Source organism: Myotis davidii, unplaced genomic scaffold (genome assembly GCF_000327345.1).
Source record: "Myotis davidii unplaced genomic scaffold, ASM32734v1 scaffold663, whole genome shotgun sequence".
In the NCBI taxonomy this organism is placed as follows: Eukaryota; Metazoa; Chordata; class Mammalia; order Chiroptera; family Vespertilionidae; genus Myotis; species Myotis davidii.
Genome location: NW_006295816.1, coordinates 3,597,126 through 3,613,091, shown reverse-complemented (window position 1 = coordinate 3,613,091; position 15,966 = coordinate 3,597,126). Strand labels below are relative to the sequence as shown.

The 15,966-nt window shown below is 59.1% G+C and overlaps 1 protein-coding gene across 1 annotated transcript in view; it reads left to right on the top strand.

The window, feature by feature from the left end:
- The window catches only part of ITPR1 (inositol 1,4,5-trisphosphate receptor type 1), a 227,042-nt gene that overhangs the window by 14,596 nt on the left and 196,480 nt on the right, over positions 1 to 15,966 (top strand). The window contains 2 exon segments of the mRNA XM_015568305.1: positions 1,555 to 1,662; positions 5,623 to 5,693. Of these exon segments, the coding sequence (XP_015423791.1) occupies positions 1,571 to 1,662; positions 5,623 to 5,693 (163 nt within the window). The 5' untranslated portion in view covers positions 1,555 to 1,570.

Sequence of the window (15,966 nt, the reverse complement as noted above, 5' to 3'; positions counted from 1 at the left end):
TCCCCCCCACCTGCCCAGCGCACACCTGCCCTCTGCACTCCCCCCCATCTGCCCAGTGCACACCTGCCCCCTGCACTCTGACTCCCCGGTGTCCTGGGAGGCCAGAGTGTGGAGTGACTGCTCTGCCCCAGAATTCACTCAGAGCTGCTTCCCCACCACCAGCCCCAGGCACGCGGCTCCCTGCCTTGACACGGCTTTCATACGTCAGCACATGGAAGTGGGAAGGGCCCTAATGGCTTTCGTGTCTGCAGCCTCGTGGGTGCTGTCTGCCTTCTGGTGTGAGATGCCCGGTTAGGGTGCGGTGGCCTGGCGACCGACGTGGTGTGCCCACGGGGCCTGGCCACCGTCCCTGTGAACCTTGGGCACCTCCCCACCCCCAGAGGCTGGTCTTCGGTCTGAGAGTGTCGCGCGGTGCACACAGGTTCACGCTCTGTGCAGTGGTGTCTCCTGCAGCCTGGGTGGTGCTGGGGCAGATTGCTCGTTCCTTGTCCTTCATATACGCAAGGACCGACTTCTTTAAGGGGCGGTGTCCGGGCCTCCCGCTGCCCTGGCTGCGCAATTCTTCCGGGAAGGCAGCTGGGCCCCTGGAAGGCAATTCCAGGAGAGGGGCCCCGGCCATGGGCCATCACAACTCCTCGGCTCTGCTGATGGGGGAGACTGGAGGGCAGCCGTGGGGCGAGGCTCTGGGTCTGGGTTTGCAGGAAAGGTCTGGGGAAGTCCCGGGCCCCTGCGTGTCTACACAGCAGGTGCCTGCGGGGACGCCGGGGGTCACCTGCAGGCCACAGCAGCGCACCGTCTTCCCACGGAAATGACCTCGTGTTTTCAATGTCAGCTCAGCTTTTTATAACTGGCTCCCACTCCTCAGCATTTACGGCTGTTTCCATGAGTCAGACCGTGTTTTTGTTGGTGTGTGCATGTGTGTGTGCGTGCGTGCATGTGCGTGTGTGATGATTTCTGGGCTGCAGAGATTTCCTGGAACTTCTGAGCCGTTGCTAGGACTGCCTGAACTCGCCGGGTGCCCTCCGACCCCGGCTCCCCCCGACCTGAGCCGGACTCCTCTCCCCTGCCCGGGGAGAAAGAAGGCCGCCCGAGCCTTGTGGTGTCTGTCACCAGGTGTCACCCTCTTGGGCTCACTTTGCTGCTCAAGTACCGAGTCCCCGGCACCGCCAGGCCCAAGTTCTATTCAGGTGTTTCCTCCCAACGCCCCGCCCCGAGGCCCAGGAATAGGTTAGTTTCATGAGTCACAGCGCTGGCTCCTGACCAACGCGCAGTTCTTGGCCGCGGTCCCTGCAGCCTCAGAGCCGCTGTTGGACACGAGGGTCCTCGGGACCGGATCGGACCGGGCGTGGCCGTGTGAGAGGCCGGCGTGATTGTGCTCGGAACGCCCTGAACTTCAGTAACATTCAGGGAAACGTGGCTGCCTGTGGCCTCGCGTGGCCTTGCCTGCCGTCCACGCCGGGGACCGTGGAGCGAAGCTAAGCCAGCTCTCGGGCTCCCCCGTCCGCGGAGTCTTCCTTTTCCTTCTCGTAACGGTGCCTGCTTTGCTTTCTCTAGGCTTTTCGAGAAAGACATGTCTGACAAGATGTCGAGTTTCCTGCACATCGGGGACATATGCTCCCTGTACGCGGAGGGATCCACAAACGGCTTCATCAGCACGTTGGGGTAAGAGCACCTGCCTTCTCCTGTGGCCGCGTCTGTCTCAGGCGGCGGCCTAACGCGGTGGTTTTGCTACGATGAGGATGCCGCCGTGTTACTCGGCTTTTCCGGGCTCAGCTCAGACTTTGTCGTAATCCCCTCCTTCCCGTAGAAGGGGGCGTGCTGAGGATGTGGGGTAGCATCTGAGGTCCGTGATCACAGGCCCAGAGGAGCACTGTGAGCCTCACAAGAGCCCCCTCGTCAGACGGGGACGCGTGTCGTGGAAGCGAGACCAGAGGTGCTCGGAGCCCATCTTTCTTGGAAGCAGAGGCTCCTACTTGGAGTTGCCGTTGGCGTTTGAAAGATGCAAACTGCACGGAGCTCTGGCAGCCAGATCGTTGCCCTGTTGTGCTTGCTTCAGCTTCCAGCTGCTCTGAGCAGCCGACTGTGTTCTTGTCCCCTCCCCGTGTCGTGTAGAGGGGGACGGACAGCACAGCCCTGGGCGGGGACGGGAGGTAGAAGCGGGTGCCCAGCTCCAGAAGTCGGGGTGGGCCGCGCTGTCGGTGAGGGGCGCAGCGAGGCCGGCGTGGCATTGCTGGATTTGGCCGGAGCTCGTCGCAAATAAATGGGGGGAAGGAGGCCGACAGCTCCTCCAGGGACCTCCTCCTCCCGGGAGCCAGGCCTTCCTGTAACCAGGGCTGTGAGGGAAGCTGTGCACGCTCTCGGGAGGGTGTGCGGGCGTGGGGGTGGGGGAGAGGGGGGTCCCCGGCTCACGTTCCCGTCACCTCAGCCTCAAGGAGCAGGTGTTGCAGACACAGAATTGCAGCTCGGTTGGAGCCCGCCCACTGTATGAGAGTTCATTTCCGGGAGTCCCTCGATCAAAGCTCGCCTGTGGCTTTTGGCAAAGAGGCCTCTGTCGCTTGGGCCGCTCTGCCCCCTTTTCCTTTCTGGCCGATTCCTGCCATCTCCCCGTCCCTGCGGGGGCCTCTGTCATCCTCCTCATTTGTCAGCCAGAACGGCAGCAGCACTGATTCCGCGAGTCCGTGGGCGTCCCCAGCAGGGTGCCTGCATCGCTGCACCCACATGGGCCCTGCAGTCCCCAGGCAGCGCTGACAGTGCGCCCTGTCGCTGTCGCTGTCCGTGGAGGTGAACCTCTGAGAAGCGGAGAGGATTGGCCACCTGCCCGGGGGTCACAGAGCAAAGAGTCGGGGCTCCAGGACCGCGCTCCTAAGGGTGCCCTGGTGGGCTGGCTTCCCCGACTGCCCTCCTCGCTCGCTCTCAGCCCACAGCTCTGATCTGGATGCCCTGTTCATCCTCCATCCCGTCGTTCCTCCGTGGCCCCAAGTTCTTTTAATGGTGCCACCCCCTCCAGCCCCCAGGCTCCCTGCGGGTCAGTGCTGAGTGCTGGGACCATCCTCCCCCAGCCCTGAAACCATGGGGCTTCCTTCCCCTGAGGCCTCTGCCTCTAGGGCAGTGGTTCCCAACCTTCTGGCCCTTTAAATACAGTTCCTCATGTTGTGACCCAACCAGAGTTATTTTTGTTGCTACTTCATAACTGTAATGTTGCTACTGTGATGAATCATCATGGAAATATCTGAGATGCAGGATGGTCTTAGGCGACCCCTGTGAAAGGGTCGTTTGACCGCCAAAGGGGTCGAGACCCACAGGTTGAGAACCGCTGCTCTAGGGTATCTGGTCATAGAATTCTGAGGATGTCGAATTGTTAATGAAGGTTTTCTTCAAAAATTACCAGCAAATGAGCGCTAAGCTCCTCCTCCTCTTTACTGGGGGGTGGGGTGGGGGAAGGGGAGGTGGTGGCTCCTCTTAACACTTCCCTCAGCGGCCTCTGTCCTTCCCTGGCCCCTGCATGCAACATTTGAGGAAAACTGGGATGAAAGTGGATCTGGGAAACGCGGCTTGGCCTTTCCATCCCCCTCTTAACCCTTTCCCCCTGTGTGGGCCCGGGTGCGGGTGAGGAGGAGTGGCCCTGGCCGTGGGACTCGGCTTCCTCCCCGCCGGCTCCCCTGCCTCCGAATGGTTCCCTGACAGGCTGAGCTTCAGGGCCAGTGAGTGTGGCACGTGCGCATCAGAGGGGGCTTGAGTCTCCGCGGAGCCGGTTAGAATATGGGGTCCCAGCCCGGGATCCAGCTCAGTCGGCCTGGTGGCGGGGACTGAGTGAGGGTAGTTTAGAAGCAGAGTCCAATGAGCCTCTCTCCTGAGACCCTGGGACCGGGAGCAGTGAAGTGGCCGAGAGCCGTGGACAATCCCTCGGCCTCCCGCCCCCACGGGCCCTTCCTCCTGCCCCTCCCTCCTGGTTCCAGAGCTCCACATGTCCCGTGGGATCTGGTGGCCCCGCTGCGCTGACTGCGGGGCTCAGGTGGCGTGGTGTGTCACACCCGGCTCTTGGTTTCTGCATGAAAACCCAGGCCAGGGCCGCACTGTCTGTGGCGGCTGCAGAGACAGCTGTGTTCTGGAGCCCAAGGAGGCAGACCGCTGGCTGCTGGGCTTCTCTGGACCCTGGGGCCCCCATCCATCGCCACTGAGCCCCTGGCCTGGGCAGGAGACCGGACTCGCCCTGGGCACCTTCTGGGCTGAGAGCAGGAGCTCCCACTCTGGCGGCTCCAGCCATTCCTGCCTGGCCCACGGGGATGGGGGGATGGGAGGGCCTGGTGCATGGGGATGGGGGGATGGGAGAGCCTGGCCCACGGGGGATGGGGGGATGGGAGGGCAGAGAGAGCTGAGGGCAGAGAGCACCTGTGCTGAAGGCCAGGGGTGGGGCGGGACCTCGTGGAGAAGACGGGCTCTGAGCAGGGCCTGGAGGGACAGTGGGATGTTAGGAGTGGAGGGGATTTTGGAGGAAGGAGCGGTCAGAGTAAAGGCCGGGGACTCATGGCACCTGCTTTGGGGTAAGAGGGAGCCCGACGCATGGAAGAGACCCCGGAAAGCTGCAGCCTGTCCGCTGGGAGCCAGCTCTGCGGTCCCCAGGAGGCGAGCCGGGCCTGGTCGCCCGCGGTAGGGACGTGGGTGGACACACCCTTCACCGGCTCCGGCCGGCTCTCTTCACCTGCCAGGCAGACTCTTCAGTGCTCTGAAGGAAGTGCCTGCATTAGGTCGATTCAGTGGGCATTGAATTCGGGGTCAGACTTCACTGGGGGCTGATACTTATTCCTCATTTTCCCCGCTTTGCCCATTAGCCGCTTCCGAAGCCTCGAAGTCCTTTCCTGTTTCCACGCGTTGCGGTTCCCTCCGCCTGCAGCGCCCCGTCTTCTTCCTCCCGCCGTTCTCTCTCCCGGTTCAGTGGGTGTGACCTCCTGGGCTCAGTTGCTCCCACAGCCTCAGTTAGTTCCCGGGGTACAGCCCGTAGGTTATATTCTCCTTTTGCTTATGGGGCTCCTGCACTTACCCTGCGCTCCCTAAGGGCAGGGGCCGGGCACCAAGTAGCCCCGCAGCCGCTCGACCCCTGGCGGTGCCTCCCGGCTTGGGCACTGCCTGCTGGGCTTGGATCCTGGATGTGGTTAGGAGAAAGGAGCCACGGAAAATGGGCTGAGGCGGCCCTGGCAGAGGCAGGAGCTGGGCTTCTCGGGCAGGTTTTGTGCCTCCAGGGCCCCTCTAGCCCCCGGGGGACCTGGCCGTCTATTTTTGGGCCAGGAATAGCCCTGCCATTTTATTTTTTTTTAAATATATTTTTATTGATTTCAGAGAGGAAGGGAGAGGGAGAGAGAGAGAGAGATACAAAAATCAATGATGAGAGAGAATCATGGATCGTCTGCCTCCTGCATGCCCCCTCCTGGGGATCGAGCCCACAACCCGGGCGTGCGCCCTGACCAGGAATTGAACCGTGACCGCCTGGTTCCTAGGTGGACACTTAACCACAGAGCCGCACCGGTGGGCGTGGCTGTTTGATTTTTGCAGAGCGCTTAGGGTTTTATTTTCTTGGACTTGTCTTGAGGTAGCATTTACCTTTTCTTTTCTTTTTTTTTTTTGCAGGCTGGTTGACGATCGCTGTGTTGTGCAGCCGGAAACTGGAGACCTAAACAATCCGCCCAAGAAGTTCAGAGGTAAGGCGGCCACCTCCCTGGAGAGGGCGGCTTCCTCCCTGGAAAATTCATGAAGCGGCCGCGGTGTGTGTGTTTTTTAAAGCAGTTGGGGGTTTATTTACTTACGTATATTTTTAAAAGTCGGGTTTCCATCCGGAGCCTTTGGACCTCTTGAGCATGCCTGAGGAAGCTTGGGTCAGGGTGGGGGTGGCCAGGTCTCCACCTGCCCTGCCTGCCCATGGGAGGGGCCGGCTCTCCCCCAGGCCTCCTGATCTGGTGTCCTCGGGAGGCGGCTTCACGCGTCCCACGAGGGTGAGAGAGCTGGTGTGGTAGTTGGTAGAAAACATCGCGTCTGTCTTCGCCGTGGTCGGGGAGGCTCGGCTCTGGCTGCGAGGTTTTGATCAGGGAGCGACGTCGGGCAGGTGCTGGGGCCCGGCTGCAGCCTAGCCAGTGACGGGGGATGGGTACCCCGGCACCAGCTTTTCAAGGCTCCCCGAGTGGCTCAGGGTGGAGGGGTGGGCAGGCTCGGTGCCTGACGAGTGGCCTCAGTCCCACAGGGCGCACACCTTACTGCTTGCACATGACATCATTTGCGCTAGACATTCCTGTTAGGTGACTTAGAAACTGATGTTTTTGAGTCGAAGCCAAAGAAATTCGGATAAAATGGGAAGCAGGCGTTCAGGGGCAGAGAGGCTGGTGTTGGCTGTGTCCGCCCCTGGGGGCTGGTTGGAACAGAGAACGAGTGACAGGCCGGGTGACAGGACCCTCCGCTGTCTCCAGCCTCCTCCGTGTCTTCGTCCAGAGCCCGGTCGGTCCCAAACGCAGCGGAAGTGAGAGAGTGGTGCTGCCACTCCTAGTCCTGCCAGCCACAGAGCTCCCCCCGCTCTGAGGAGCAGGCGTGCCTCAGTTTACCTTTAACAGGCCGAGACTGGTGGCCTCGGAGCCATGGTTAGCGCACGGAGCTGCTGTCCACCTTGTGAGGGGACAGGAACCCGCCCCGGCGGAGTCAGGCAGCCTGTCCGGGGCCCCACAGCTGGCGGAGGGTGAGGCATCACCCGCGACTTTCAGAGGTGCCGGGCCTGAGTCCCACCCCAGGGAGTGTGATCTGGGTGGCCCAGGGCGCCTGTGTGCGAGCCGCTGGGGCGCCGCCTGCCGTCTTTGGGGTGTGCTGCTGCGCCCCTCCTTTTCTTGACAAGTTATTCCCTAACTTGGATTGGGGGCCCTTGCGGCCTGTGTTTAGGAAAATGGGAGCCAGAGGCCTGTTCATGCAAAGCCCCCCGTGGCTCCGACCTGGGTGTGGACTTTTGCAGGCCCCTCCCTCCTAACACCTGCTCCCCATTCGCTCGATAACCTCGGCCCCAGGACCAGGCTTCCTGGGGTCCAGTCCGAGTCCCACTCAGTCTTAGCCGTGTGACACGTGATTTATCGCCCAGCCTCCCTGACCCTTGGTTTTCTCATCTGTGAAATGGGAGGCTGGCCCCTGGTGAGGGCTCAGTATGCCTGGCTGTTCCTCTCCTTTTGTTTCCAGGCCCTGGGACGGAGCCTGGTAGCCCTCGGGCAAGGAGCTGCGTGTGACTGCTTAGCGATACGAGAAAAACTGTGTGTTGTTTCTCTTTTTGACTTTAGATGCTTTCCTGGGTGGGGGTGTGCCCCTGGGCCCCGGGGGCCTCAACTGGAGGCCCCCTGTTTCCGTACACAGGCCAGTGACTCGAGGGATGACTTAATTTCTCTGAGGTTCTTTCCTCGCCTGGAAGCTGGGGAGAGCAGCCCCTTCCCTATAGAGGGAACAGGGTTGCAGGCAGTACAGGTCAAGAGCCAGAGTGCTTGGTCCGCAAGACTCGCCCAGTGACCGGGATAGCTGTTAGTTTTCCTAATAGATGCAGTTGCTTGTTTCTGGTAAAAGCACATTTCTAAGGAGTTGCTTTTATTTTTATTTTTTGCAATTCCCTTGGCTGTGCCGCCCGCCCCTCACTGCATGTGCAGAAGAAGGGATTGGCCGCACGCCTGTTTCTCGTCCGCCAAGGCTTCTGCGTCACCGCTGCAGCTTCGAGCGTTTCTGTCTCGGGGGGAGGAGAAGCGCGGAGGTGCGGAAGGATTCGGGTCCCTGAGTCCTGGGGTGGCGGTGGCACTTTCGGGGTCCCTGGCCTACGGAAGGTGAGGCAGGGTCTCTCTCCTCCCTGATTGGTGTTGGCTTTGCCCAAGTCCCGAAAGAGCAGGGAAGGCAGACATCTGGTCGAAACCAGGAATAGAAACTCTGTGGTTAGTGAATTCCTTTCTCTGTGGGATCTTTCCCGTCCCCTCTCTTGCCCCTCCCCCCACAGTGACATCTTCTGCGAAGGGAAGAGGGAGCCCGGCAGCCAGTCCCCTTCCTGGTCCCAGGACCCTGCTGCTTTCTTTACTTTTCTTTTTAAAAAAATGTCTTCATTGACCTCAGAGAGGAAGGGAGAGAGAGTGAGCGATAGAAATATCAATGATGAGAAAGAATCATCTATGGGCTGCCTCCTGCACGCCCCACACTGGGGATCGAACCTGCAAGCCGGGCATGTGCCCTTGACCAGGAATCGAGGTTCATAGGTCGATGCTCAACCCCTGAGCCACGCCGGCCGCTGGTCCCTGCTGTTTCACCCTGACCTCAGGGCTGTGGAGCAGCGACAGGACGGGGGCTCTCGTGTGGCTCATGCCGCCTACGTGTGGTCCCCTTTTCTGGATCTTGATCGTCTCCCTTCGGTTCAAGGGGCTGACCTTGGCCCCTAATTCTTCCTCTTGTCCCAGGAGCTGCCATGTCCATGTCCCTGCGTCAGAGAGGTTTCAGCCTGTGGGAAGGCCTTCGTTCAGGAGAGCAGCTGTTTGAGGGAAACTCAGAGTCTGGGGGGTGGGCGGTGAGGAGGAAGGGGTGCTGTGATGCAGTCAGGGGTCTCTGAACTGAGAAGAGATGGAGCGTGTTCTAGATAAGTCTCTCCCATGTCCCTCGTTTCTTCTTTCTCCCCCATCCGCTTGGTTCCCCGCACAGCAATCAGGAAGCGAATGTGCAAATGCATGTGCAGCTCAGAGGCTTCGGGGCCCTGCTCTGCCCGCCGGCCGCGGCCTCGGTGACGGGCGGGGACGGCCCGGGGCGGTAACCACGGTCCCCTTGCTTTCAGGCGCCTTAGGGCTCCGTGGAGACACAGACCCACATCCCGAATAACAGGAGGCAGCATGAATACAGCACTTACTTTGTGCAGAGCATGTGTGGCTTTTCTCTCTTCACCCACGTCCCCCATCCACGAGGGGTGGGCATCGTGCCCCACTCTGCAGGCCGGCGTCTCGCCTCAGAGTGACCAGCATCCCTCCACGGACTCTCCGGCCCCTCTGTGCTCTTGGTGACGTGACAGCTTTGTGGGGGGACTTGAAGGAGAGGGGCCCTCTTTCTAACCGAGTGAGAGTATTTCAGTGTCGCCCCGCTTCCCTGGTCACCGTCGGCGTGGAGTCAGGCTGAGGCAGGTGCAGGAAAACCGAGACGGGCGGGGGCACCGTCTGCCGTGAGAGCCAGCGTCCAGCCAGCGTCCGCCACCCGAGGCCCTGAGCCCAGGGGGTGGGGGGGGGGATGGGGGAGCAGGAGAGTCATTTCCCCTCTCCAGGCCTCAGTGGCCCCGTCGGTAAGTGCAGCTCAGGTGAAATGACTCCCCAACACCCCCTGCAGCTTGGAACTGTGTGCTGGGGCTGGAGCCGGCCGGTGTCCATGTCCCAGAAAGCCTGGCGCACGGGGCCTTGGCCTCGGGGAGCCCCGGCCCCCCGGGCAGGCCCCTGTGTCTTTGGGCTGCAGGCCTTCTCTGTCAAGATAAGACGCATGCGTGGGACCAGCCAGGCCTTGCTCGGGGCCAGATGGGGACACAGCCAGGACACTGGGTGGCAGAGGTCCTGTGGACTGGGGGGGCCCTCGCCGGCTCCCTGGCTCAGCTGCCTTCACCGCACTTTGTCTTAATTGTTGCTAAGCAACGTTCTTTTTTTCTTCTTCCGTAGGCAAAGCATGCGAGGAATGAACTCATATCTCATTTAGTTTTAAATACTCACATGCAACGGGGGTAGGGGGCTAATTTCACATTTTTTGCGTGATTTTGGTTCTAAGCTGTGATGGGCCTTAAGCGGAGGGGGGTGGCCGGGGGGAGGGGACAGCAGGGCTGGGCTTCTGCCGTCTGGGGAAATAAGGCGGAAACACAGCCTATTTAGGTGCGTGTCCAGCAGGGGCCCCGGGGACTGGAGGTGTGTGGGGGCCGCTGTGCGCTCTGTGGGGAAGTCTCCTGCAGCCTGTACTGTGTTCAGAAAATCCTCTCGAATTTAATAAAAAGATTAGTAGGTTTTAAATAACCCTCATTTCAGGTTTACCAGCTTAGCTGTCTCCCACGGACAGACTCTGCTGGGAGGGAACACTCTGTCATTTACATCAGTCCCCGAGGCAGGGATGCTTGCAGCGGCACACGCCACGGGGATGGTGCCCGAGGCTCGACTGTGCTGGCGCCCACGCGCTCCTCGCCCCTCGCTGGCTCTCTGCCCACGTGCCCGAGCTTCGAGGTGCATGTCTGCGGTGCTGGGCGTGCCGGGCATGCTGGGCACGGGCATGGGCAGGGACAGCCGATGCCCTCGGTGTCCAGACAGCTTCCTTGTTGGACACCGAGTCACCCATGGAGTGGAGACCCCAGACCCCGCCTGGTGTCCTTTGACCTGTAACAGCTCATCTGCTAACAGAGAACAGATTTCAGCTCTGGAGACAGAGGCTGCCTTCAGTGCCACAGAGGCATTGACGCTGTCATCCGATTGAGTCTCAGCATTGCCCCCGTGGCTTCCTTCACGAGGGCAAGGCTGGTGGGGACGGGGGTGGGGGTGGGCAGGGGTCCTGGGACCATTCGTCTCCTGGGAGGAGCGCCAGGCTTCTCTGATCTCCCCTGCAGCTCTGATGAGGTCGGGTTGAGTCACTTGAGTGTATGAGAACGTGTCCTTTCTTCACAGACGGGGAGATGAGACGTAGGAAGTGTCCGGAGTCCAAGAGCAAATCCACGTGGAAATTGGGGCTGGGACGCACCCTGGCGTCCCCTCACTGTCCTGTAGGCGGCTGCGTTTGGGCCATAGATTTAAAACAATTGTTTTTGTCCCATCACCCTGTGGAATGAATCCTAACCTGTTTTCTGTAAGTGCAGGTAACAGTGACCACCTCGCATGGCGCTCACACACATGAGTTCATTTAATCGATTTAACTTGTATGTTTCCTTTATGTTAATTTTTCACCCCCATCGCCCCCCGCAAGGCAGCTGCAGTGTGCAGAAGGCTTCCCCTCCTTCTATGGGTGGAAAACTGACCACGAGAGGTTGAGCGTTGGGTCCAAGGTTACAGGGAAGCGCCAGAGCCAGGATTCGAACCCAGAGAGTCTGACATCGGCAACCTTCCCTTTCAGACCTGCTCCAGCCTGCCCGTGGGAAGGGGCTGGGCCTGCAGTGTCCCTTTACTGAGCTACTGGGTTCCTTAATCAGTTTCCTCCTCTGTTACCCCCGATGTGGCATTCTGGGACACGTCACCGGTGCACATGTCTGTAACATGCTGGAGATACACGCTAACTGTCTGCCTGGCAACATCCAGTGCAGCATGTATCACGCTGTCTTCTGTTTATATAGATTTTGCAGCATCTGGAGGGACCAGGTTTTAGTCTGTGCCCTGGTCTGGTGCTGGCATAAGGCTGCCTTCCCAGCGTGGCCTTGAGGACGGGGGTTGAGCTCCCAGAAGGAGGCAGGTCCAGTGGCTACTTCCTCGGGGGCTGTGGCCGGGTGGGGGGTGGGGGGAGGCATCTCTCTCCGGGGCGGAGGCAAAGGTTGTGCCTGGGCCACCCGCACTGGGTTGGGGAGGTGCGCGCAGGCGACTCCGTCCCATCAGAGCCTCCGCCTGCGTTCCTTTGAGGTCAGGGCAGAAGCGCTCCTGTTCGAGCCGCTGCAATCATCGAGGGAGAACAAGTTGGGCAATTCTTCCCTCGGCGAGATTTACAAGTTCCTTTTTTCACCTGGAAATTTTCTGGGTCCATGTGAGTTCCAATCTGAGTGCTTCTGAAACTTCTGGGTGTTTTGTGCTAAAATTATACGTGTCTAGAAATGTTATCAGGGATGAGACTCGATCCCTAGGCTCGCTGGGAGTCCCGCTGGCAGATTGCCGAGGCTGAGGTCCCCCTCCCCCTCCACATTCCCGGAAGCTCGGACTTTCAGGTGAAGGGCCCACATCCGGTTAGGTTAGTCACATGGTGTGGTCTCTCTCTCTCTCTCTCTCTCTCTCTCTCTCTCTCTCGGCCTTGGCTTCAGTCTTGTCGACAGAAAATACTGGGGTTTTGTTGCCATAGTTTCAGTGAAAAATTTGACCTTAGCTACAATAACATACAGTTAGAAAGAACCAGCTAATCGGCTTTCTAAAATTAGGTGCTCTAGTACAGGAACCTGGAGGGACAGGGCATTCAATTAACTATTACGCAGGGTAATGGACGCCCCAGGGAAGGCTGCCCTTGATCCGAGTCAGGGCCAGGAGGGTCCCGCCGCCGGCTGGCACGGGTCTGTGCAAGCCGGAACTTTCCTGTCTTTTTTGGTTGACGTTAGCATCGCCTTATTGTCAGATGTCAGCAGTGAGTGTGGAAAGCTGACAGAGAGCAAAGCAGGACTGTTGCGTTATTTCCCGCCCGCCCTGGGGGCGCAGACCACCCGGTGGGGCGCGAGGACACTTGTTGGTGACCTGGAGGTGGGTGTGGAGACAAGGAGAGGCATCGGAAAAGCTGCTGCTTGTCTGGAATCCGGGGGTTGGAGCAACAAGGTCCTAGACCAGTGATGGCGAACCTTTTGAGCTCGGCGTGCCAGCATTTTGAAAAACCCTAACTTAACTCTGGTGCCGTGTCACATATAGAAATTTTTTGACATTTGCAACCATAGTAAAACAAAGACTTATATTTTTGATATTTATTTTATCTATTTAAATGCCACTTAACAAAGAAAAATCAACCAAAAAATGGGTTCGCGTGTCACCTCTGATACGCGTGTCATAGGTTCGCCATCACTGCTCTAGACTCTTGTTCCTTTGAAAGCTGACCGTGTGATCAAGGGGCCGGCCCCTCCTCCCTCTCTGGTCTCAGCCCTGACTCCTGACTCCCGAGCCCAGCTGTGGCTCCTTCCCTCACCTGCATCCCTCGGTCCCTCGGTCCCTCAGCCCCTGCACACGGATTTGGCCCCGAGCAATGGTCCGTCTGTGGATGATGTAAAACTTGCGTCTCCCGTCAGTCACTTACCCCCTGAGAACCTCTGCAGTGGCCCCTCGCTGTGGCGATGGCTGAAATGCTACCAGGCTGGGTGGAGCTGGGGTACCGTTTCTAGTGCGAGGTGGGGTTCGGTTTTTGTGGTTCCAGGACACACCTTCAAGCCCTCGTTGGCGTCCTTGTCTACCTGTGTCATCCCCGGCCGTGGCCGTGCAGAGGTGCGGCGTGCAGCTGACCGCTGACGGTGAGCATGGCTTGGGTTCTGCATGCCCATGTCAGCCACAGCCCATACATTTTCTCTCTCCGTTTTATTTTTACGATTTTAGCTTTTTTCTCTTTATCCTTAAAACAATGCTTTCTCTTAAAGATATTTTTTTTTTATTGATTTCAGAAAGGGAGAAGGGGAGAGAGAAAGAAACATCAGTAATGATGGAGAATCATTGATTAACTGCCTCCTGCACGCCCCCTACTGGGGATGGAGCCCACAACCCGGGCCTGTGCCCTGACCCGGAATCGAATGGTGACCTCTTGGCTCATAGGTCAACACTCAACCACAGAGCCACGCCGGCCGGGCCAGCTCTTTAATACGATTTGAAATGTGGGGTGGATTTAGGAGGACATAAACTTGCCCTTTGGCTTGTTTTCCACCGTTTTGCATGTTTCTGCGTTGGCATCTGAGCGACTGCGTGGAAAGTATGTCCTTGGCAGGCTCTGAGACGGTCTCAGGGGCCCCGGGTTGCGCACGCTGCCCGGCTGCCCACAAGGCCACCTACCTGGACGGGAGCAGCGGGGCTGCCAGGAGGGCTTTGCAGTCGTACGAGGAGGGACGCGTGAGAACCACTTGGAGGATTATTCTCAGAAAAGGTTGAATCCTAGACATGTTGTTTTTTAATGGCCATTGTTGCCCTCCCCCCTCTCCTCTCCCCCCTCCCCCTCTCTCTCCCTCTCCCTTCTTCCCTCTTTTAAATCCTCACATGAGGATATTTTTTTCCAATGCTTTTCAGAGAGAGTGGAAGGGAGGGAAGGAGGGAGAGAGAGGAGAGAGACACATTGATGTGAGAGCGATACATCGACTGGTTGCCTCCTGCACGTGCCCCACCCGGGGCGGGAGGGATGGGATGGTGGGGAGGGAACCTGCAACCCAGGTACAAGCCCTTGGCTGGGGATCAAACCCGAGACCCTTTGGTGCTCGGGCCGGCGCTCTGACCATTGAGGACACGGGCCAGGGCTGTGGCCATCTCCTCCATCAGGTCACTGTGCCCAAATAATTTGAATTCATCTCAGTAGCAGTTTAGAGAAGACGCAGTTAGGGAGCGTGCTGAAGCCGCAGCGTGAACGTACGGCGCTTCCGGCCCGGCTTCTTCACCCGCAGGCGTTTAGGCCCTGGTGTCTGCAAGGGTCATTGGGTTGCGGGGAGTGAGCAGGTATCGCTAGATCGGGTGGGTGTGTCGGGTTGGTTGGTGAGGTGGTGAGCTCGTAGGGACTTGATTGTGGCCACAGCCGGCGTGAGCTAGCTCCACCGCAGGTGGGTTTTGTGGGCTCAAGCCATCCTGGCCCTTTGGCTGAGGTGCAGGAAGGGCCCCGCAGCTGGGCTCAGGCCGGGCACCCTCAGCAGCAGGGCTCAGGCCGGGGGCACCCTCACCGGGAGCAGGTTGGGGCACCCTCAGCAGCAGGGCTCAGGCCGGGGCACCCTCACCGGGAGCAGGCCGGGGCACCCTCACCGGGGGCAGGTTCGGGCACCCTCAGCAGTAGGGCCTGTGTCCAGCTCTGTCCCTTCCTCTCTCCGCGCATCTGCTGCTGCGTGTCCTTGTGCTGTTCTGTGTCAGGGTTTGCTGTGCTCTGAGCTGGAGCCCTCGGTGCCCCTGCTTTGCTGCCCTCGGCGGGGGCGGTGGTTGTACCTGTATTGTCTGTTGCTATCATGTTCCCTGACATTCGGTTGCCCAGGGAGTCAGCCGGCTCGCCAGGTGCGTTCTTCATGGCCAGGTTAACCGCCGACTCACCGCTCCTACATCTTTTTTCTCGGGTTGGTTTTGTCCGTTGCATTTTTCTAGACGTTCACTTGTGTCATCTGAGGCTTCGAACCTATAGTATCCTCTGCTTTCTTGTTAGTCCCTGAAGTGTCTGGTTTGGTTTGGTCCCTGTGTTGGGTTTAGGAGTGCCCCCCACCCCCATGATGTCCACTGTAATCCCCAGAACCTGTGCACACGTTCCCTTATTTGGCAAAAGGCACGTCACAGGTGTGACAGAGGGAAGGGCCTGGAGGAGGCCAGCCTGTCTGGGGTTTGCAGACGTGTCCGATGCTGCCATCGCAGGTCCTCTCGGGCGGGAGGCGGGAGGAACAGGGCCTTAGGAGGAGGCAGGGGGATGGATGCAACAGGTGGGAGCGATGCAGCCGGGAGCCCAGGCAAGCAGGAGCCGGGACAGGCGTCCGGAAGGAAGGCGGCCCTGCCTTGGTTGTAGACTTCGTGCCATCCAGAGAATGGAGTTGGGTTGCTTTAGCCACTGCGATTCTGGCGATGGTTACAGTATCAACAGGACTGCCGCCATGCTCTTCCTAGGAATGCTTAGTTGTGCATTAAATAAAGAATAAATAGTTCCTTGACATGTTTTTCTGTGTCCTTGGTCTTCAGAGAAACACGTCTTGGCTTTATCGATTCTCTCGTGGTTGCTGTTGAAGTGCCTTAATTTCTGCCCTTTCTTCCCCCTCTGCCGGGGATTCGCCCTGCTCTTCCTTGAGGCCCTGACGTCGGGGGATCAGGCGTGAGCCCTCTCCGCTGTCACGTGGGCCTCTCGCTATCCGTTCCCGCTAAGGCAAGCATGTCAAACTCAAAGGCTTACACAGGCCAAATAAATGAGGCATGCGGCCCCCGGGCCGAGGGTTTGACCTGCTTGCTGGGAGGGGTGCTGTCATTGTGGGCCACATAGTGTGACGTTTTGTGGTTTTATTACTGACCTCTGAATGTTTTCTCTCATCCACGATCATGTCTAAAACCTGTGTGTCACCTAGAGGTGTTCTCTGTTTTCAGCCGTGCGGGGGCCGGGGCC